This window comes from Stegostoma tigrinum, chromosome 1, assembly GCF_030684315.1.
Source record: "Stegostoma tigrinum isolate sSteTig4 chromosome 1, sSteTig4.hap1, whole genome shotgun sequence".
Lineage (NCBI taxonomy): Eukaryota > Metazoa > Chordata > Chondrichthyes > Orectolobiformes > Stegostomatidae > Stegostoma > Stegostoma tigrinum.
In genome coordinates this window covers 118,470,767-118,495,464 of record NC_081354.1, presented here as the reverse complement: position 1 = coordinate 118,495,464, position 24,698 = coordinate 118,470,767, and the positions used below count along the sequence as shown (strand labels likewise).

At 44.0% G+C, this 24,698-nt stretch overlaps 1 protein-coding gene across 2 annotated transcripts in view; it reads left to right on the top strand.

Moving 5' to 3' along the window:
• The window catches only part of cwc27 (CWC27 spliceosome associated cyclophilin), a 236,692-nt gene that overhangs the window by 176,140 nt on the left and 35,854 nt on the right, over positions 1-24,698 (top strand). For both annotated transcript variants that reach the window (XR_009446088.1, XM_048542191.2), the window contains exon 13: positions 4,888-4,991. Coding sequence is in view for 1 of the 2 variants with exons in the window: in XM_048542191.2 (XP_048398148.1) it covers positions 4,888-4,991 (104 nt within the window). In the remaining variant the exon portion in view is untranslated. The remainder of the gene's footprint in view (positions 1-4,887; positions 4,992-24,698) is intronic.

Below are 24,698 nucleotides of genomic sequence, written 5' to 3'. Positions count from 1 at the left end.
TGTGGAATCTTATCAAAAACCTTGCAGAAGTCCAAGTAGACTATGTCAAATGCAATGCCCTCATGTACACACCTGGTCACACTTTAAAAACTTGAATCAAGATCATCAGATGTAATTATATTCAATCCCTTCCTTTTTACCATTACAGAAATTAATGGCTCACTGCAGGCCAAGAGGGCCTATATTGGTGAAGCAGGCAGTGGACATAAACTTATGTCACATGAGGAAAAAAGTTAAGATTTGGCCAAAGTAGAATGTGACCACGTGTGAGACATCTATGGACAATAAATCAGCAAGCTTCATTATGCTGAGTTGTATTGTTCCTCTGTTACCACCAGTGCTGACTCGTTCTTAAACTGCATGAGCATTTGTCACTCCTGTGCGAGTGATTCCGTCACTTCTTTTATGCAGCATGAGCTGGACCCAGCAAACCTGTGCCCCAAAGAGGCTAGCATCAGACGCCCTCACTCCCACCTTCATTTGAGGATGAAACTACTGAACCCTCAGAGGATACACCAGCGAGGTTTTCTCTTGCACTCTCCACCACTCGGAGATTTTCACCTTGGCAGGTTCTCTAACTAGATTAGACTCGGGGCCATAACCTGGTGAGTGTGTCACTGACATATCTCCACAGCTGCTCAAGAAAGAAACACTCTAGATCTTTAATACTCAGGGGTTTGCCAGAGACCAGCCCCTGCTCAGCCCCAGGCAGACGATGATTCCATGGTCTCAGCCATTAATGACTTTGTCAAAATACAAAACAGGCACAGGATCTACAGGCAGATTTGATAGAGGCACTCAGTAAACTGGATTGAAGGAGAGAGGAGTCTGCCAGCATTATCACTTCTGTACTTGTCTCTGATATACTTCTGTCTGGCTGTCTCTGTGGAAAGATTGCTGATCACAATGGAAACCCAGGCACAGGACATACTGTGTCTGCTAGAAATGTATTTGCACCTGCACTCTGTTAGTCGAACCATAGGAACTCAGAATCAATAGCAAGGCAAAAGGGGTACAAGGGACTTTGTTCTCCCTCCAGCTTCCTTTCCTATCAGGAAAACAGGGTGGTACCAGTAATCACTCATAGGGAGAAAAAGCTACAAACACTACTCTCAAAAGCTTTCTTTCACAACAGTCTAGCATCTAGCCTGCATCTTTCCACCCCTTTACTCTTCTTGTAAAACTTTTTTTTTAAAATTCATTTTTGGGATGGATTACTAGTTGGGCCAGCATTTATAGCCCATCACTGCTTGTCGTTAAGAAGATAGTGCTGATCAAACTTCATTTGGTATAGGTGGACTCACAATGCAATTAAGGAGGGAGTTCCAAGTTTTTGAGCCATCGACAGTGAAGGAATAGTGGTATGTTTCCATTTGTAGACAGTGAGTGGCTTGGATGGGAACTTGCAGGTGATGGTGATTCCAAGTATCTACTGCTTTTGCCCTTCTAGATAGTAGTGAACATAGATTTGGAGGGTTACCAGTTTGGAAGTCACGTTGATTAGCATACAATTCCTGATATTTTTTAGCATGACTGCTGCATCTACAGCAATAACTAAGATGTTGGAACTGAGCCTAGTAGCTCATGGCTGGAATGCCCTGAGCTAGGTTTACAGCCATCAAGCTGTTACATGGCTCAGGCTGTAGCTTTGGACGCCCACCCCCCAGCAGAGAACAAATGTCACCTCTGAAAGCTGCCAACCAACCAGGTGGCCATCAGCAGCCCAGTGCCTGTAGTCCCACTGGGTGTAGCAGCCACTGCTTGAATTGAAGCCAGTCTTGAAAGAAAAGCCTTGCTGCAGGCTGGACACAAAGATGTTAGCAACATAACATCCCCGGGGAAGCAAAACAAAAGAAAAAAATGTCCCAAGGCCAAAATGGGACCAAAAAAAACCTGGAAGTTTCCTTTCCTCCCCACGAAGCAATCACAACTGTTCCAGTGACCTTATTGACTTTTGAAAAATTCTATGGATTCCAATGAAAGGTCAGCGACCTGAAATCTTAACTCTGTTTTTCTTACCACAGATGCTGCCAGATATATTGAGCATTTTTAGTATTACCTGTTTTTACTGCACCTCATGAGTCTCTGTCACTGTGTAGCAATCAAGTAGTTTTTATGGTCATATTCAGTTTTGTTTTAGTTTCACATTTATTGAATTCTAAGCACAAGAAGCAAGAGGCAGCCATTCTACCCTTCAAGCCCATTTTACCATTCAATAAAATAAAAGCTGATTTGACTTTTGCATCAAATCTACTTTCCAGCCTGATCCCTGTCACCCTTGACTTCTTTATAGTTTTAGACTCTGTCTTATCAGTGTCTTCAATGTACTCAATGACTGAACCTCCTTCGTTCTCTGGGGCAGAAAACAATCTAGAAGAAATTCCTCATTGTCTCTATATTAAGTGGGAAATCACTTAATTTTAAAAAAATTATTATTCCGTTGTTCAAGATGCTACCCTCATCCTCCACAGGAAAATGAAAAATACAAACATAAGGAACTAAAATTTTTCAAATTCCTAGGATTTGGCTGTGTCACTGGGTTCTAAAATAGATAGTTGTAATGGTAGTGGATGATCTGGCTATGATTTTCCAAAATTTCCCAGACTCTGAAACAGTCCCAGCAGATTGGAAGTCAACAAAAATGATACAACTATTCATGAAAAAGGTGAGGGAGAGAGAAACTGTTTCTTAATCACATGGATTAAATATAATTGGTTATGAGTGACATCTGCGATGCTTGGCACCTCAGGAAGAGGCCAGTATTGATCATTTACTTAGCAATTCTGGCTGAAGATTCTCGTAAATGCTTCAGCGTTATCTTTTACATTGATTTTGTGGGTTCTCCTATCATTGAAGATGGGTGTGTTTTTGGAATCATTTTATTCAATGAGTTGTTTATTGTCCATCACCATTCTCAACTGGAGCTGGCAGGACTGCGGATCTTAGATTTAATCTATTGAACATGGTTCCCTTTGTTCTGTGTAAGGCATGCTGCTTTGCATGCGATTAGTCCTGTGTTGTAGCTTCACCAAGTTGACACCTCAATTTTTAAGGAATTCCTGGTGTTGCATGAACAGCTTCATGCCTGACATTCCCTCCTATACTTTCATTGACTCCTATACTTTCATTGACTCTGGCTTGGTTAGATTGAGGGCTATGCCAGGCCATGAGTCTTAGCAGTGTTTTGAAAACATTGTCCCATGGTAACTGCATTTTGAGGCTGGAAAAATTTCATAATCTTTCTAAACTGAGAATAGAGAGCTATGGGGAGATCTATGACATCAGGGAGCTCAGAACTCTGTGGCAGCAGTGCTTCAACTCATAACCCGATTGCTGGGCTGTTTCAGAAACCATTTAAGTGCCAAGCACGTTGCTGTGGATCTGGGGTAACTTTTAGGCCAGACCAAGCGTGAATCAGAGATAGTAGGAACTGCAGATGCTGGAGAATCTGAGATAACAAGATGTAGAGCTGGATGAACACAGCAGACCAAGCAGTATCAGAAGAGCAGGAAAGCTGACGTTTCGGGCCTAGACCCTACTTCAGAAATGGGGGAGGGGTAGGGGGTTCTGAAATAAATAGGGAGAGAGGGGGAGGTGGAAAGAAGATGGATAGAGGAGAAGGTAAGTGGGAGGAGACAGACAGGTCAAAGAGGTGGAGATGGAGCCTATAAAGGTGAGTGTAGGTGGGGAGTTAGCGAGGGGATAGGTCAGTCCAGGGAGGATAGACGGATCAAGGGGGCGGGATGATGCTAGTAGGTAGGAGATGGGGGTGGGGTTTGAGGTGGGAGGAGGGGATAGGTAGGTGGAGGGACAGGTTAGGGAAGCGGGGACAGGCTGGGCTGGTTTTGGAATGCGGTAGGGGGAGGAGAGATTTTGAAGCTTGTGAAGTCCACATTGGGACTATTCGGCTGCAGGGTCCCCAAGCAGAATATGAGTTGCTGTTCCTGCAACCTTCAGGTGGCATCAGATTTTCTTTTCCCAAAGGCCACTGAACCATATGGATTTCACAAGAATAGACAACAGTTCCATAGTTTCCACGGACTAGATTTTAATTTTAGATAATTAATTGAATTCAGATTTCACCATCGGCCATCTTGAGCATTAGTCTAGATCTCTGGATTAGTCATGCCCGGTGACAGTACCACTACCCCCTTACCAACTTTCCTTACAAACATCTCTTTTGAAACATCTTTCAACAGTGTCTGTAGCAAAAACTCAGGACTGACATCTGTATGTCTATATAACAATTAATAGTAGCATCCAGGCAGTGCTTTGCCAGTACATGCTCAATAATAAATAAAGATGTTAACAAAAAAGGTAACAAGGCCAGATATTGGTATTGAGCAAATAGATCTCCTTTAATAAATCGCACTCATTGCTAATATTTAAGAGTTTCCGAGAATTTTTGCTTTTGTACAAGACTGTATGGGCGACCAAAGTGTCTGAAGGATAGGAAATGAGTATTCCATTTGAGGAGAATCATTTCAATATATATCATTTTGTCAGAAGACAAAGAAACCACAGATGTTGAACAGTGTTGGGTTGACATTGAATGTAAACAGATCACTTTCATGAATTTACCTATTTTGTACAGAAAGGCCAACTATCAAAGTAAATTTATATCTCAGATTTGAGTTCTGAAGACAGTCTCAGTTTCTTGTTAACAAGTCGTAGAGCTGAATGAACACAACAGGCTAGGCAGCATCAGAGGAGCAGGAAAGCTGACCTATCTTTAGAAGGGTTCAGAATTTTCCTGCTCCTCTGATGCCGTTTGGTCTGCTGTGTTCACTCACCTCTACGCCTCATTATCTCAGATTCTCCAGCATTGGCAGTTCCTACTATCTCTCATTTTCTTGTTAACTGTTTATGACTGGATTCTGTTGACAGACTTTGGCATTACTTGATCGATTCAAATTAAAGCTGACAAAGGCCATCTCAGAAACTCCAGAGGTAGAACCAGTTCAACCAGAAGGAGAAGATGATCAAGGCTGGTGAGTGCTTTGCAATAAAGTACTGTGTATTTTTTAACCTCTGAATTAGCCTCAGATTTAACTTTAAGTTCAAGGTAAGTATTAATGATCCATCTTCAAATAAAATTAAATTATAAAGTGTTGGCATAATATTTTTGAAAATTGTATCTTTTGTTGTTTCTCTTATAATCAATCTCCCAGAAATTCATTAATGTCAACCTGTTAGATATTTTGGGTCCATTTTATGCAGTCAGTGGAGAATAATACTGAACTTAGCATTAACAGACATTTTTCCCAACGCTCTGGATTTTCCAGCTGCTGGTGTATGTAAACATTTTCCCAACCACTTTGATAAATATGAAGACTATACAAACAGTTGAGGAAGGCGAGTTAATTAAGTGTTTTCCCCAAGTAAATTCATTACTGTCTTTCACACTGACATGGTACAGCCTCATTTCTACAAACAACTATTTTAGCCATTCACCCCTAGATCTGACTGAACTACAGAAAGCATTAAGGACCTGAGCTCTTGTTTCCAAAAGCAGCATAATATTACAGGATCATCCTAATCCCAAAATTATTTTGTTTTGTCCAACTGTCGTATATTTCTGTACAAGACCATTAGACATAGGAGCGGACATTAGGCCATTCGGCCGAGCAAGTCTGCTCCGCCATTCAGTCATGGCTGATAACTTACTCAACCTCATTCTTCCGCTTTCTTCCCATGACCTTTGATCCCTTGGTAATCAAGAACCTATCTATCTCAGTCTTAAATATACTCAATGACCTGGTCTCCAAAGCCTTCTGTGGCAGTGAATTCCACAGATTCACCACTCTCTGGCTGAAAAAGTTTCTCCTTATCTCCATTCTAAAAGGTCTTCCCTTTACTCTAAAGCTGTACCCTCGGGTCCTACCAATGGAAACATCTTGCCAACATCCACTCTGTCTATGCCATTCTGTATTCTGTAAGTTTCAATTAGATACCCCTCATCCTTCTACACTCCAATGAGTATAGTCCCAGAGTCCTCAAACGTTCCTAATATGTTAAGCTTCTCATTGCTGGGGCCACTTTCGTGAACCTCGTCTGAACCCACTCCAGGGCCAGTACATCCTCCCTTAGATAGGGGGCCCAAAACTGCACACAAAACTCCAAATGTGGCCTGACCATAGCCTTATAAAGCCTCAGTAGTACATCCTTGCTTTTATATTCAAATCCTCTCAAAATAAATGCCAGCATTGCGTTTGCCTTCCAGACTACTGACTCAACCTGCAAGGTTACCTTGAGAGAATCCTAGACTAGAACTCCCATCCCTTTGCACTTCAGACTTCAGAATCTTCTCACCATTTAGAAAATAGACCATGCTTTTATTCTTCTTACCAAAGTGCATGACTTAACACTTTCCCACGTTGTGCTCAATCTTCCACGTCTTTGCCCACTCTCCTCACCTGTCTAAATCCATCTGCAGCATCTTCACTTCCCCAATACTATCTGCCCCTCCACCTATCTTTGTGTCATCTGCAAACTCAACCAGGACGCCGACAGTTCCTTCATCTAGATCATTAATGTATAAAGTGAAAAGTTGTGGTCCCAACACTGACCCTTGTGGAACACCGACTGCCACCCTGAGAAAGACCCTTTATCCCCACTCTCTGCTTTCTGCCAGACAGCCAATCTTCTATCCATACTAGCACCTTGCCTCTAACATCATGGGCCCTTATCTTACTCAGCAGCCTCCTGTGCGTCACCTTACCAAAAGCCTCTTGATGTCCAGGTAGATAACATCCATTGGTTCTCCTTGATCTACCCTGCTCGTTACTTCCTCAAAGAATCCTAGCAGATTTATCAGGCATGACCTCTCCTTGATGAAACCATGCTGACTTTGCCCTATTTTACTGTACACTTCCAAATATTCATAAATCTCATCCTTTACAATGGACTTGAAAATCTTACCCACACCCGAGGTTAGGCCAATCGGCCTGTAATTTTCCATCTTTTGCCTTCCTTCCTTTTTAAATAGGGGTGTCACGTTAGCAATTTTCCAGCCCTCTGAGACCCTGCCTGACTGCAGCAATTCCTCAAAGATCATCACCAGCACTTCCACTATCTCTTCAGCCATCCCCTTTAGAACTCTCGGGTGTAGTCCATCTGGCCCAGTTGATTTGTCCATCTGGCCCAGTTGATTTATCCACCTCAGGCCAATCAGTTTTATCAGCACCTTTTCCTTGTTGATGGCCACCATACTCAGCTCTGCCCCCTGACTCTCTTGAATTTTTTGGGAGGTTACTCGTGTCTTCCACCCTGAAGGCTGACGCAAAGTAATTATTAAGTTCCTCGGCCATTTCCTTGTTCCCCACTATTGTCTCTCCACTGTCATTTTCCAATGGTCCAGTGTCCACTTTTGCCCCTTTTCTGCCCATCATATATCTAAAGAAACTCCTACAGTCTTCATTTAAATTACTGCCTAGCTTACCCTCATATTTAGTCTCCTCGCTCTTTATTTCTTTTTGTTGTTGCTGTCTGTTGATCTTTGTAAGCTTGCCAGTCCTCTGGTTTCCCACTGCCCTTTGCCACGTTATATGCTTTCTCTTTTGCTTTTATGCTATCCCTGACTTCCTTAGTCAGCCATGGTTGCTTCATCCTCCCTGTACTATGCTGCTTTTTCCCAGGGATGAATTTTTTTCTACGCCTCCTGAATTACTCCCAGAAACTCCTCCCATTGAAGTTCCACTGTCTTTCCTGCTAGGCTCCTCTTCCAGTCAATTCTGCCCAGCTCCTCCTCCATACCTCTGTAGTCGCCTTTATTTAGCTGTAATATCGTTACATGATTCTGTCTTCTCCCTCGCAAATTGCAGAATAAATCCTGTCATCTTATGATCACTGCCCCATAGGGCTTCCTTTAAGCTGCCTTATCAGGCCTGCCTCATGGCACAACACTAAATCCAGTATAGCCTGTTAACTTGTGGGCTCCACCACAAGCAGGCAGCACAGTGGCTCAGCGGTTAGCACTGCAGCCTCACAGCGCCAGGGACCCGGGTTCAATTCCAGCCTCAGGTAACTGTCTGTGCAGAGTTTGCACGTTCTCCCTGTGTCTGCCTGGGTGCTCCGGTTTCCTCCCCCAGTCCAAAGATGTGCAGGCTAGGTGGATGAGCCATGCTAAATTGTCCATAGTGTTCAGGGGTGTGTGGGTTATAGGGGGATGGGCCTGGGTGGGATGCTCCAAGGAGCAATGTGGACTTGTTGGGCCAAAGGGCCTGTTTCCACATTGTAGGGAATCTCGTCTAATATTAAAAAAAAACTGCTCCAAAAAGCCACCAAGCTCATCTTATCTATGACAATCACTCGGTGCTCTACTCCCACCCAATTCAATCAACCCCTGCTTCTCTTACTGGCTCCCGTATTAGCTAATTCATTGAGTGGTTCTCTTTCTCTCTTCAAGTGTCCCTCTCCTTCAAATCTACAGTCATTACCGTCTCCTCAGGAAAAAAAACCCTTAATCTGTCCGTGCAAACCATCTCCCATCTCCAACTTCACTTTTCTTCCACAGCCTTTGATCATGCTATCACCTCACAAATTCATGCCGTCCTTTTGAACTCAATGTTTTGAATCCATCCAATCAACTTTCCCGTCCTTCCACAGTACCAGGGTGGTGATTATCAAAGTCACATGTAGCAACCTGTGTGAATGTGGCAAAAATAAATTGTACATCCTCGTTCTCTTGATCTTTCCAGAAATCCTTAACACTGTTAATCATCCAAGCTTCCTCTTGCCTCTGCATATTTGTGAAACACTTAAACCCATTCTCAATTCAACCTGTTCAGAGATTTTGTCACATCTGGAACAAATCGGTCTTGAACCTGGGTCTCTTGGTCCAGAGGTAGGGATGCTACCACCACACCACAAGAACTCTTCCTGATCCCATTTTTACCTGTATAATTGTAGCCGTAGAATCACGTGGAATGTTTTAATTCTTGCTCCAACAAAGTAACCTTAGGTGTCCCCTAAGGATCTATCTTTGGCCCTCTCCTAGTTCCCATCTACATGCTGTCTTTTTGTGATAATGTTAGTAAACGTTGTAGGCCTAAATTTATGCAAGCGTGGAAGGCAGGTTCGACAGTGAACAATTTTTTGCTGTCAACTCTTCTTTAAAACTGATGAAACTACAGGATGTCGTGGTATGCACAACGTCAACTCAAATTCTGAAGTTGTGGTACGTCACTTAGTGCTATTTCACATGCTGCACTTGCTCCAACATTCCCCCTACCTCATACTGGCAATCACTCAAATTAGCAAGATTTCCAACTTTCCTGATTCCACATTGCTATTTGAAACCCCATTATAATTAGTTCTTAACACAATAAAATCTGATGAATAACAGAACCAAGTTTAAAAATATAGAATTATAATCATGGAGTAGTGTGAAGTGGTTAATTTTTTTTAAACAAAGTTTTTTTTTGTTTTTGTTATCACACCATACATCTGCCCCAATTTTAAATGGTTTCCTCAAGGTTATTTTACTTTAGTGCTTTAGTTTCATGTTAGAGGGTCAGTAAAAATCCTTTAACGTGATGGGATACTTGGACAGACTGCTTTTCTAAGCTGTGAATGTCGAGTAAAGAGTGTTGAAATCATTGCAATCATCACTGTAGGGCAATAGAGTTTAATTTAAATAAATGAGGTGTTGCATTTTGGTAAGGCAAATCAGGGCAGGACATATGTGCTTAATGGTAGAGTCCCACAAAGTGTTGTCGAACAAAGAGACCTAAGAGTGCAGATTCATAGTTCCTTGAAAGTGGAGTCTCAGTTAGATAGGATATTGAAGAAGGCATTTGGTATAATAAAATGTGAGGCTGGATGAACACAGCAGGTCAAGCAGCATCTCAGGAGCACAAAAGCTGACGTTTCGGGCCGAGACCCTTCATCAGAGAGGGGGATGGGGAGAGGGAACTGGAATAAATAGGGAGAGAGGGGGAGGCGGACCGAAGATGGAGAGTAAAGAAGATAGGTGGAGAGAGTATAGGTGGGGAGGTAGGGAGGGGATAGGTCAGTCCAGGGAAGACGGACAGGTCAAGGAGGTGGGATGAGGTTAGTAGGTAGCTGGGGGTGCGGCTTGGGGTGGGAGGAAGGGATGGGTGAGAGGAAGAACCGGTTAGGGAGGCAGAGACAGGTTGGACTGGTTTTGGGATGCAGTGGGTGGGGGGGAAGAGCTGGGCTGGTTGTGTGGTGCAGTGGGGGGAGGGGACGAACTGGGCTGGTTTAGGGATGCAGTAGGGGAAGGGGAGATTTTGAAACTGGTGAAGTCCACATTGATACCATTAGGCTGCAGGGTTCCCAGGCGGAATATGAGTTGCTGTTCCTGCAACCTTCGGGTGGCATCATTGTGGCAGTGCAGGAGGCCCATGATGGACATGTCATCTAGAGAATGGGAGGGGGAGTGGAAATGGTTTGCGACTGGGAGGTGCAGTTGTTTGTTGCGAACTGAGCGGAGGTGTTCTGCAAAGCGGTCCCCAAGCCTCCCCTTGGTTTCCCCAATGTAGAGGAAGCCGCACCGGGTACAGTGGATGCAGTATACCACATTGGCAGATGTGCAGGTGAACCTCTGCTTAATGTGGATGTGGACCCCCAGATCCCTCTGTTCCTCCATACTGCCAAGAATCCCGCCACTAACCCTGTATTCTGCATGCAAATTCAACCTTCCAAAATGAATTACTTCACACTTTTGTGGGTTGAATTTCATCTGCCGCTTCTTTGCCCAGCTCTGCATCCTGTCGATGTTCCCTTGCAACCTACAACTGCCCTCTGCACTATCTACAAACTCCACTAACCTTCGTGTCATTGACAGACTTACTAAACTACCCTTTCAAATCCTCACCCATGTCATTTATAAAGATGACAAAGAGCAGAGGTCCCAGAACAGAACAAGGATGCTGTAGGTTGCAGAGAGACATAGATAAGCTGCAGAGCTGGGCTGAGAGGTGGCAAATGGAGTTTAATGCAGACAAGTGTGAGGTGATGCACTTTGGTAGGAGTAACCAGAAGACAAAGTACAGGGCTAATGGTAAGATTCTTAGTAGTGGAGATGAGCAGAGAGATCTCGGTGTCCATCTACACAGATCCTTGAAAGTTCCACCCAGGTTGACAGGGCTGTTAAGAAGGCATACAGTGTTTTAGCTTTTATTAATAGAGGGTTCGAGTTCCGGAACCAAGAGGTTATGGTGAAGCTGTACAAAACTCTGGTGTGGCCGCACTTGGAGTATTGCGTACAGTTCTGGTCACTGCATTATAAGAAGGATGTGGAAGCTTTGGAAAGGGTGCAGAGGAGGTTTACTAGGATGTTGCCTGGTATGGAGGGAAGATCGTACGAGGAAAGGCTGAGGGACTTGAGGCTGTTTTCATTAGAGAGAAGAAGGTTGAGAGGTGACTTAATTGAAACATGTAAAATAATCAGAGGGTTAGATAGGGTGGATAGGGAGAGCCTTTTTCCTAGGATGGTGACGGCGAGCATGAGGGGGCATAGCTTTAAATTGAGGGGTGAAAGATATAGGACAGAGATCAGAGGTAGTTTCTTTACTCAGAGAGTAGTAAGGGAATGGAACACTTTGCCTGCAATGGTTGTAGATTCGCCAACTTTGGGTACATTTAAGTCGTCATTGGATAAGCATATGGACGTACATAGAATAGTGTAGGTTAGATGGGCATGAGATCGGTACGACAGGTCGGCACAACATCGAGGGCCGAAGGGCCTGTACTGTGCTGTAATGTTCTATGTTCTATCCCTGCAGGACACGACTGGTCGCTGAGCTCCGGGCTGAATACTTTCCATCTATTACCACCTTCCGTCTTCCATTAAACAGCCAAATTTGCCTAAATCCCATGTCTCCGTACTTTTTGAATGAGACTACCATGGGGAGCCTTATCAAGTGTCTTGCTAAAATCCATATACACCACATCCACTGCTCTACCTTCATCAATGTGTTTTGTCATATCCTCAAAGAATTCAATAAAGCTAGTGAGGCATGACCTGCCCTCACAAAGCCATGCTGACTATTTCTAATCAAACTGTGTTTTTCCAAATAAACATAAATGCTATATCTCAGAACCCTCTCCAATAGTTTGCCCGCAACAGAAGAAATACTGACTGGTCTGTAATTCCCAGGATTATCCCTATTCCCTTTCTTGAACAAGGGAATAACATTTGCCACCCTCCAGTCATCTGGCAGTATTCCATGCACAGTGAGGACCTCATGATCATTGCCAAAGGGGCAGCAATCGCTTCCCATAGTACTTTGGATATTTCCCATCTGGCCCAGGGGACTCATCTATCCTCATGTTTTGCAAAATTTCTAGCACATTCTCCTTCCTAACATCAACCTGTTTAAGCATATCAGCCTGTTTCACACTGTCCTCACAAACTACAGGGTCCTTCTCACTGGTGAATACTGAAGCAAACTATTCATTAAGGACCTCCCCTACTTACTCCGACTCCAGGCTCAAGTTCCCTCCACTGGGGTACCAGCATTCTAGCAGGCAGGTTTGCCACTGCAATGCAGGGGTGTTTAAACTAAGTAGTGGGGGGGAGGGGATATACTGGAAATGTAAGAAGGAAGTTAAAGGGAAAGTGAAAATAAGAGAGGTTAGGAAAGACAACAGAATCAACCGAGCAGAAAACTCAAGAAGGGTTCATACCGAATGGTCAGGTGAAATAGGGACTGATAAGAAGGGTGAGGGGAGTAACAGATGAAAAATATTATATATGAATGCACAAAGCATAAGAAATAAGGTGGATGAGCTTGAGGCTCAGTTGGAAATTGGCAGGTACGATGTTGTGGGGATAACTGAGACGTGGCTTCAAGTGGACAGGGGCTGGGAAATGAATATTCAAGGGTACACATGCTATTGAAAGGACAGACTGACAGGCAGAGGCAGCGGCGTGGCCCTGTTGGTGAGGAATGATATTCAGTCCCTTGCGAAGGAAGACATAAAATCAGGAGATGTAGTCAGTATGGATAGAACTGAGGAATTCTAAGGGTAGAAAGACGATAATGGGAGTTATCTACAGGCTCCCAAACAGTAGTCTGGATGTAGGATGTAAGTTGAATCAGGAGTTGAAATTGGCCTGTCGCAAGGGTATTACTACAGTTGTAATGGGGGTTTCAACATGCAGGTAGACTGGGAAAATCAAGATGGTACAGGACCCCAAGAAAGGGAGGTTGTGGAGTGCCTCCGAGATGGATTCTTGGAACAGCTGGTACTGGAGCCTACCAGGGAGAAGGCAATTCTGGATCTGGTATTGTGCAATATAGAACATAGAATATTACAGCACAGTACAGGCCCTTCGGCCCTCGATGTTGTGCCGACCTGTCATACCGATCTCAAGCCCATCTAACCTACACTATTCCATGTACGTCCATATGCTTATCCAGTGACGACTTAAATGTACCCAAAGTTGGCGAATCTACTACCATCGCAGGCAAAGCGTCCCATTCCCTTTCTACTCTCTGAATAAAGAAACTACCTCTGACATCTGTCCTATATCTTTCACCCCTCAATTTAAAGCTATGCCCCCTCATGCTCGCCGTCACCATCCTAGGAAAAAGGCTCTCCCTATCCACCCTATCTAACCCTCTGATTATTTTATATGTTTCAATTAAGTCACCTCTCAACCTTCTTCTCTCTAATGAAAACAGCTTCAAGTCCCTCAGCCTTTCCTCGTAAGACCTTCCCTCCATACCAAGCAACATCCTAGTAAATCTCCTCTGCACCCTTTCCAAAGCTTCCACATCCTTCTTATAATGCGGTGACCAGAACTGTACACAATACTCCAAGTGCGGCCGCACCAGAGTTTAGTACAGCTTCACCATAACCTCTTGGTTCCGGAACTCGATCCCTCTATTAATAAAAGCTAAAACACTGTATGCCTTCTTAACAGCCCTGTCAACCTGGGTGGCAACTTTCAAGGATCTGTGTAGATGGACACCGAGATCTCTCTGCTCATCTAAACTATTAAGAATCTTACCATTAGCCCTGTACTTTGCCTTCCGGTTACTCCTACCAAAGTGACACACTTGTCTGCATTAAACTCCATTTGCCACCTCTCAGCCCAGCTCTGCAGCTTATCTATGTCTCTCTGCAACCTACAGCATCCTTCGTCACTATCCGCAACTCCACCGACCTTATTGTCGTCTGCAAATTTACTAACCCATCCTTCTAAGCCCTCATCCAGGTCATTTATAAAAATGACAAATAGCAGCGGACCCAACACCGACCCTTACGATACACCAGTAGTAACTGGTCTCCAGGATGAACATTTCCCATCAACGACCACCCACTGTCTTCATTCAGCAAGCCAATTTCTGATCCAAACTGCTATATCTCCCACAATTCCATTCCTACGCAATTTGTACAATAGCCTATTGTGGGGAACCTTATCGAACGCCTTGCTGAAATCCATATACACCACATCAACCGGTTTACTCTCATCTACCTGTTTGGTCACCTTCTCAAAGAACTCAATAAGGTTTGTGAGGCATGACCTTCCCTTCACAAAACCGTGCTGACTATCCCTAATCAATTTATTCTTTTCTAGATGATTATAAATCCTATCCTTTATAACCTTTTCCAACACTTTGCCAACAACTGAGGTAAGGCTCACTGGCCTATAATTACCAGAGTTGTCTCTACTCCCCTTCTTGAACAGGGGAACCACATTTGCTATCCTCCAGTTGTCTAGCACTATTCCTGTAGATAATGACGAGTTAAAGATCAATGCCAAAGGCTTAGCAATCTCCTCCCTGGCTTCCCAGAGGATCCTAGGATAAATCCTATCCGGCCCAGGGGACTTATCTATCTTCACCCTCTGTAGGATTTCTAATACCTCTTCCCTGTGAACCTCAATCTCACCTAGTCTAGTAGCCTGTATCTCAGTATTCTCCTCGACAACATTGTCGTTTCCTAAAGTGAATACTGTTGAAAAATATTCATTTAGCGCTTCCCCTATCTCATTTGACTCCATACACAAGTTACCACTACTATCCTTGATTGGACCTAATCCTTCTTTCGTCATTCTTTTATTCCTTAAATACCTATAGAAAGCCTTAGGGTTTACCGTGATCCTATCTGCCAACAACTTCTCATGTCTCCTCCTGGCTTTTCTGAGCTCTTTCTTAAGGTCTTTCCTGGCTACCTTGTAGCCCTCAAGTGACCTAACTGAGCCTTCACATCTCATCCTAACATAAGCCTTCTTCCTCTTGACCAGAGATTCCACCTCCTTCGTAAACCACGGCTCCCGCACTCTACAGCTTCCTCCCTGCCTGACAGGTACATACTTATCTAGGACACACAGGAGCTTTTCCTTGAATAAGCTCCACATTTCTAATGTGCCCATCCCCTGCAGTTCCCTTCCCCATCCTATGCTCCCTAAATCTTGCCTAATTTCAGCGTAATTGCCTTTTCCCCAGCTATAACTCTTGCCCAGTGGTATACACCTATCCCTTTCCATCACTAAAGTAAACATAACAGAATTGTGATCGCTATCACCAAAGTGCTCACCTACTTCCAAATCTAACACCTGGCCAGGCTCATTACCCAGTACCAAATCTAATGTGGCTTCACCCCTTGTTGGCCTATCTACAGTGTGTCAGGAAGCCCTCCTGTACACACTGGACAAAAACTGACCCATCTATAGTACTCGAACTCTTGTGTTCCCAGTCAATATTTGGATATTTGAAGTCCCCCATGACAACTACCCTCTCTCTCTTACTCCTATCGAGAATCATCTTTGCTATCCTTTCCTCTACATCTCTGGAAGTATTCGGAGGCCTATAGAAAACTCCCAACAGGGTGACCTGTCCTTTCCTGTTTCTAACCTCAGCCCATACTACCTCAGTTGACGAGTCCCCAAACATCCTTTCTGCAACTGTAATACTGTCCTTCACCAACAATGCCACACCTCTGCCCCTTTTACCATCATCGCTGTTCTTACTGAAACACCTAAATCCCGGAACCTGCAACAACCATTCCTGTCCCTGCTCTATCCATGTCTCCGAAATGGCCACAACATCGAAGTCCCAGGTACTAACATGCTGCAAGTTCACCCACCTTATTCCGGACACTCCTGGCATTGAAGTAGACACACTTCAAACCAACTTCTTGCTTGCCAGTGCCATCTTGCTTCCCTGGAACTTTATTTCGGACCACCCTACTCTCAACCTTTTCTGTAGTCGAACTACAGTTTTGGTGCCTATCCCCCTGCTGAACCGGATTTGATCAGCGACCTCAAAGTAAAGGAGCCATTAGGAGGTAGTGACCATAATATGATAAGTTTTAAGCTGTAATTTGAGAGGGAGAAGGGAGAATCGGAAGTGTCAGTATTGCAGTTAAACAAAGGGAACTATGGAGCTATGAGGGAGGAGCTGGCCAAAGTTCAGTGGTACAATACCCCAGCAGGGATAGCAGTGGAACAACAATGGCAGGTATTTCTGGATATAATCAGAAGGTGCAGGATCAGTTCAATCCAAAGAGGAGGAAAGATCCTAGGGGGAGGCAGGGGCGGCCGTGGCTGACGAGGGAAGTTAAGGACTGTATAAAGATAAAAAAGAAGAAGGATAACGTAGCAAAGATGAGCGGGAAGCTGGAAGACTGGGAAAGTTTTAAAGAGCAACAGAGGATAACTAACAAGGCAATACATGGAGAAAAAATGAGGTACGAAGGCACACTGGCCAAAAATATAAAGGAGCATAGTAAAAGCTTTTTTAAGTATGTGAAAAGAAAAAAATTGTTAAGACTAAAATTGGGCCCTTGAAGTCAGAAACGGGTGAATTTATTATGGGAAACAAGGAAATAGCAGAAGAGTTGAATAGGCACTTTGGAACTGTCTTCACAAGGGATGACACAAGCAATCTCCCAGATGTTATAGTGGCTGAAAGACATCGGGTAATGGATGAACTGAAGGGAATTTATATTAGGCAGGAAATGGTGTTGGATAGATTGTTAGGTCTAAAGGCCGATAAGTCCCCGGGACCTGGTGGTCTGCGTCCCAGGGTACTTAAGGAGGTGGCTCTAGAAATCGTGGATGCATTGGTAATTATTTTCCAATGTTCTATAGATTCAGGATCAGTTCCTGCAGATTGGAGGGTGGCTAATGTTGTCCCACTTTTCAAGAAAGGAGGCAGAGAGAAAACAGGGAATTATAGACCGGTTAGCCTGACGTCAGTGGTGGGAAAGATGCTGGAGTTAATTATAGAAGATGAAATTACAAATCATTTAGATAGCAGTAGCGGGATAGGTCAGAGTCAGCATTGATTTACGAAGGGGAAATCGTGCTTGACTAATCTTCTGGAACTTTTGAGGATGTAACTATGAACTTGGACAAGGGAGAGCCAGTGGATGTAGTATACCTGGACTTTCAGATAGCCTTTGATAAAGTCCCACATAGGAGATTAGTGAGCAAAATTAGGGCACATGGTATTGGGGGGCAAAATACTGGCTTGGATTGAAAATTGACTGGTTGACAGGAAGCAAAGAGTAGTGATAAACAGGTCCCTTTCGGAATGGCAGGCATTGACCTGTGGCGTTCCACAAGGTTCGGTGCTGGGACCGCAGCTATTTACAATATACATTAATGATATAGATGAAGGCATTAAAAGTAATATTAGCAAATTTGCTGATGACACAAAGCTGGGTGGCAGGGTGAAATGTGAGGAAAATGTTATGAGAATACAGGGTGACTTGGACAGGCTAGTTGAGTGGACGGATGCGTGGCAGATGCAGTTTAATGTGGATAAATGTGTGGTTATCCACTTTGGTGGCGAGACCAGGAAGACAGATTACTATCTAAATGGAGTCAAGTTAGGTAAAGGGGAAGTTCAACAAGATCTGGGTGTTCTTGTACATCAGTCAATGAAAGCAAGCATGCAGGTACAGCAGGTAGTGAAGAAAGCTAATGGCATGCTGGCCTTCATAACTAGAGGAATTGAGCATAGGAGCAGAGAGATCCTTCTGCAGCTGTACAGGGCCCTGGTGAGACCGCACCTGGAGTATTGTGTGCGGTTTTGGTCTCCAAATTTGAGGAAGGACATTCTGGCTATTGAGGGAGTGCAGCGTAGGTTCACGAGGCCAATTCCCGGAATGGCGGGACTATCATATTTGAAAGATTGGAGCGACTGGGCTTGTATACGCTTGAGTTTAGGAGGATGAGAGGGGATCTGATTGAGATGTATAAGATTATTAAGGGATTGAACAACCTGGAGGCAGGAAGTATGTTTCTGTTGATGGGGGAGTCCAGAACCAGAGGACACAGTTTAAAAATAAGAACTAGGCCACTTAGAACAGAGTTGAGGAGAAACTTCTTCTCCCAGAGAGTGGTGGATATATGGAATGCTCTGCCCCAGAAGACAGTGGAGGCAAACTGTCTGGATAGTTTCAAGCAAGAGATAGATAGAGCTCTTAAAGATAGTAGAATCAAGGGTTATGGGGATAAGGCAGGAACAGGATACTGATTGTGGATGATCAGCCATGATCATAATGAATAGTGGTGCTGGCTCAAAGGGCCGAATGGCCTACTCCTGCACCTATTGTCTATTGTCTCTCCCTGATTGGCCCTACCCTCATTCTGACTATCCTTTTGTTCCTCACATAAGTATAGAAAGCATTGGAGTTTTCCTTAATCCTACCCGCCAAGGCTTTTTCATGCCCCTTTCTAGCTCTCCTAAGTCCATTCTTCAGTTCGTTCCTGGCTGCCTTGTAGACCTCTAGAGCCCTGCCTGATACTTGCTTCCTCAACCTTAAGTAAGCTTCCTTCTTCCTCTTGACTAGATGTTCCGCCTGTCTTGTCATCTAAGGTTCCTTCACCTTACCATCCCTTGCTTGCCTCAGTGGGACAAACCTATCCAGTACCTGTAGCAACTGCTCCCCAAACAACCTCCACGCTTCTGCCATGCATTTCCCTGAAAACACCTGTTCCCAATTTATGCTCTGCAGTTTCTGCCTAATAGCATTGTAATTCCCCTTCCCTCAATTAAATGCTTTCCCATACCATCTACTCTTATCCCCCTCCATGACAATTGTAAAGGCCAGGGAGTTGTGATCACCCATCAAGAGATCTGACACCTGGCCTGGTTCATTTACAAGCACCAAATCCAATGTCGCCTCCCCTCGAGTCGGTTTATCTACATATTGAGTCAGAAATCCTTCCTGGACACATCTGACAAAATCTGCTCCATCCAAACCATTTGCACTTAGAAAGTTCCAATCAATATTAGGGAAGTTTGATAAGGTGCCTCACGGGAGGCTGCTAAGTAAGGTGAGGGCCAATGGTGTTCGAGGTGAGCTACTGGCTTAGATTGAGGATTGGCTGTCTGACAGAAGGCACAAAGTTGGGATAAAAGTCCCTTTTTCAGAATGGCAACCGGTGAAAAGTGGTGCCCCGCAGGACTCAGTGTTCATTCTGGTGAAGTTTGCCGATGATACGAAGATAGGTGGACAGGCGGGTAAAACTGAGGAGGTGGGGAGGCTGCAGAATGATTTAGACAGTTTAGGAGAGTGGTCCAGGAAATGGCTGATGAAATTCAGCGTGAACAAATGCGAGGTCTTGCACTTTGGTAAAATGAATACAGGCATGGACTATTTTCTAAACGGTGAGAAAATTCATAAAGCCGGTGTACAAAGGGATCTGGGAGTGCTAGTCCAGGATTCTGTAAAGGTTAACTTGCGGTTGAGTCCGTGATTAAGAAAGCGAATGTAATGTTGTCATTTATCTCAAGAGGGTTGGAATATAAAAGTAGCGATGTGCTTCTGAGACTTTATAAAGCTCTAGTTAGGCCCCATTTAGAATACTGTGTCCAATTTTGGGCCCCACACCTCAGGAAGGATATACTGGCGCTAGAGTGTGTCCTGCGGAGATTCACACAGATGATCCCTGAAATGGTAGGTTTAACGTATGATGAACAGCTAAGGGTCCTGGGATTGTACACATTAGAGTTTAGAAGGCTGAGGGGAGATCTAATAGAAACTTACAAGATAATGTATGGTTTAGAAGGGGTGGACGCTAGGAAGTTGTTTCCGTTAGGCAGGGAGACTAGGACCCGTGGGCACAGCCTTAGAATTAGAGGGGGTCAATTTAAAACGGAAATGAGGAGACAGTTCTTCAGCCAGAGAGTGGCGAGCCTGTGGAATTCATTGTCACGGTGCTCAGTGGAAGCCCGGATGTTAAATGTCTTCGAGGCAGAGATTGATAAACTCTTGACCTCGCAAGGAATTAAGGGCTACGTGGGAAGTGCAGTGAAGTGGAGTTGAAATGCCCATCAGCCATGATTAAATGACGGAGTGGACTCGATGGGCCAAATGGCCTTACTACCACTCCTATGTCTTATGGTCTAAGTTGAAGTCAGCCATGACAACGACCCCATTGTTTGTGCACATTTCCAAAATCTGCCTCCCAATCTGTTCCTCAGTGTCTCTTTTGCTATTGTGGGGTCCGTAGAAAACCCGCAGTAAAGTGACTGCTCCTTTCCTGTTTCTGACTTGCACCCATACTGACTCCGTGAAGAAACCCTCCTCCATGACCTCCCTTTCTGCAGCTGTGATACCATTCCTGATTAGCAGTCCCGATCCCCCCACCTCTTTTACCTCCCTCCCTATTTCTTTTGAAACATTAGCATTGATAAAGATTGATTAACTAACAGAAAACAAAGAGTGGGAATAAATGGGTGCTTTTCTGGTTGGTGATCAGTGGTTAGTGGTGTACATCAGGGATTTGTGTTGAGACCATAATTGTTTACAGTTTACATAGGTAGAGCAACGCGTGCAGAGGACACAAAAGGGATACACAGAGGGATATAGATAAGCTAAGTGAGTAGGCAACCGTCTGGCAGATGGAGTACAATATTTGTAAAATGTGAGGTCATCTATTTTGGTCGGAATAATAGCAAAATGGTGAAATTATTTAAATGGTGAAAAATTGCAAAAGCTGCCTTGCAGAGGTACCTGGGTGTCCTTGTGCATGATTCACAAAAAGTTAGTTTGCAGTGCAGCAAGTAATTAAGTGGGTAACTGAAATATTATCCTTCGTTGCTAGAGGGCTGAAGTCTAAAAATATGGAGGTTATGCTGCAGCTGTATAAGGTACTGGTAAGGTCACACCTGGAGTACTGTGTACAGTTTTGGTCTCCTTACTTGTGAAAGAGTCTACTGGCACTGGAGGAGGTGCGGAGGAGGTTTAAGTAGGTTGATTCCAGAATTGAGATGGTAGGCTTATGAGGAGAAATTGAATAGACTGGTACTGTACTCATTGGAGTTTAGGACTAATGACGGAGGATATTTTAGAACATATAAAATTATGAAGGCAATAGCTAAGATAAAAGTAGGGATTCTTAGTAGTGATTCTTAGTAGTGTAGATGAGCAGAGAGATCTCTCTGTCCATGTACACAGATCCTTGAAAGTTGCCACCCAGGTTGACAGGGCTGTTAAGAAGGCATACAGTGTTTTAGCTTTTATTAAATAGAGGGATCGAGTTCCGGAACCAAGAGGTTATGCAGCAACTGTACAAAACTCTGGTGCAGCCACACTTGGAGTATTGCGTACAGTTCTGGTCACCACATTATAAGAAGGATGTGGAAGCTTTGGAAAAGGTGCAGAGGAGATTTACTAGGATGTTGCCTGGTATGGAGGGAAGGTCTTACGAGGAAAGGCTGAGGGACTTGAGGCTGTTTTCATTAGAGAGAAGAAGGTTGAGAAGTGACTTAATTGAAACATGTAAAATAATCAGAGGGTTAGATAGGGTGGATAGGGAGAGCCTTTTTCCTAGGATGGTGATGGCGAGCACAAGGGGACATAGTTTTAAATTGAGGGGTGAAAGATATAGGACAGATGTCAAAGGTAGTTTCTTTACTCAGAGAGTAGTAAGGGAATGGAACACTTTGCCTGCAATGGTTGTAGATTCGCCAACTTTAGGCACATTTAAGTCGTCATTGGATAAGCATATGGACGTACATGGAATAGTGTAGGCTAGATGGACTTGAGATCGGTATGACGGGTCGGCACAACATCGAAGGCCGAAGGGCCTGTACTGTGCTGTAATGTTCTATATGTAGGGAGGCTGTTTCTGCTGCTGGATGAAACTAGAATTGGAGGCATAGTCTCAAAACAAGGGGGAGCAAATTTAGGACTGAGTTGAGGAGGAACTTCTTCACCCAAACAGTTGTGAATCTGTGGAATTCCCTGCCCAGTGAAGCAGTTCAGCTACCTCACTGGCTTTTTGGCAAAGTCAGATTTTTGAACAGTTAAAAAACTCAGGGTTATGGTGTGCGGGGCAGATGAGTGGAGTTGAATCCACGAGAAGATCAGGCATGATCTTATTGAATGGTGAAGCAGGCTCAATAGGCCAGATGGCCTTCTCCTCCTCCTACTTCTTATGTTTTTTACTTGCTTACATTCTTGCATTCTTACGTAATGTTCTCCTAAATCAATACTTAACACCCTCCTTTTTCCTTTGTTACCTTCCCTTCCCTATTTTTCCTTAAGAACATCTCGTACTCTGGAGAATACTCATCCAAGAAGGCCTTGTCCCCCTTTTAACCAGGCCTCCGTTATTGCCACTACATCATATTTTGACATGGCCATCTGTGCCTGCAACACAGCGACCACCTGTACCATAATCCACGGCTCAATATGTGCATACAGAATAAAATTTATACCGTATTATATTTTATTATTCCAATGCCACCTAATTCCTTACAATTTCCTAATTGGTCTTTGCCAATCCTCTGTGCTCCTTGTTTTTTTCATTGTAATTTTATACCTTGGATCCTACACTACTGCCAAGTTAGTGTTCTTAATGGCATTAGAAAATTGTCCAATGAAAAGACTGTGGTCCCATCTCTCTTCAGAGTCTGACCTGCATAAGTCGAACTTCCCTTGAAACAGTTCCCCATGTCCCAGAAATTCAAAGCCCTCATGCTTGTGTCATCCCTCCAGCTGCAAATTCATCTGCTCTATCCTCCCATTTGCACACTCACTAAAGCACTAATAATGGGAGGAATCCAAGAATTACTAACCCTGAGTTTTACTTGATAGTTTCTTCTCTAGCTAAATTCCATGCACAAGGTCTCGTTCCTCTTTCTACATTCTGAGGTGAGAGGGGTCTTTGACAGCTTTTCTGCCTTTCGACAGTGTTGAAAACAGTAGATGGAGTCAGTGGATGGAAAGTTGGCTTGCGTGATGGTCTGGGCTGAGTTCACAACTTTTTGTAGTTTCTTATAGTCCTGGGCAGATCAGTTGCCATACCAATCCGTGATGCATTCAGATAGAATGTTTTCTGTGGTGGTATCTGGAAACTTTGGTGAAGGTCCTTACGGACATGCTGAGTTTCCTTAGTATAAGCCTGACATAGGTGTCCTTGTTGTCCAGATGTTCCAGGGGTGAGGGTAGGGCTAGGAAAATGGCTGTGGACCTGTTGCGCCGGTAGGCAAATTACAAGAGATCAAGGCAAGCTGGGAGGATAGAATTGATGTGAGCCATGATTAACCTCTCGAAACACATCATTATTTTGGAGGTCAGAGCAACTGGGCACTAGTCATTGAAGCATGTTGCATGTGCTTTCTTTGGTACAGGGAAGGTGATCTTCTTGAAGCAGTTGGGGACTTTAGATTATAGCAAGGAGAGGTTAAAGATCTCAGATAGTAATCCTGCCAGCTGGTCCACACAGGATCAGAGTGCACAGCTGGGACTCCAGTTGGGCAAGTCGCTTCTTATGGGTTCATTCTCAAGAAGGCTGATCTTGTAGCCCATTATATCATGCAGACCTTGCCACAAACGGCAAGTGTTAGTTTGTAGCTTGTTTGGGTCCCTAACTTAGTGTGGTAATGCCATGTGGCATCTCTAATGTCTTTGCGGAGGTCACATCTAGATTTCCTGTAAAGGTCTGGGTCGAATGATTTGAACATCATGAGCCTGATCTTCAGTAGGGAAGGGATTTGCAGATTTATCCATGGTTTCCAGTTGGGGAACATACAGATGGCCTTCTTTGGTACACAGTCTTCTATACACGTGCTAATAAAGTCTGTAACGGTGGTGGCGTACTTATCAGTTGGCCGCTGAATTCCTGAATATGGGCCAGTCCACTGATTCCGACCAGCCCTGCAGAAGCTCTTCTGCTGCCTCAGAGCAGCATTGTATAACTTTCTGTACTGGGTACTCACATTTGAAGTTCTGCTTATAAGCTGGGAAGATGAACACAGTGTTGTGATCTGATTTTCCAAACTGCGGACAGGATGTGGAATGGTAGGCATTTTTAATGGTTGTGTAGCAGTGGTCAAGGATGTTTGGCCCCCTGGTGGTACAGGAGAAGTAGTGATGGTGTTTTGGTAGCACTCTCGACATTGGCCTTGTTGAAATCACAGGGCAACGATAAGACCTTGGGGTATTTTGTCTCAAGTTGATTTATAGCAGTGTGAATTTTATCCAGAACATTTATTATAATGGACAGCTAAATGACTGATGGGGGAGAAGGCTTCACAGCATTTTCATTCTCAGTGATGGCGAAGCCCTGCACATGAGTGCAAGAGGCAAAATGAAATGTTTCCAAACTATCTTCAATCGAAAAAGATTGGCTGATTTATTTCATCCTCTCCTGAGTTTGCCACTTCACAGATGCAAACACACAGCTAATTCAGTTTTGTTCACATGCTATAAAGAAACTAATATAGTGCTGAAAACTTATGATCCTGAATTAACCG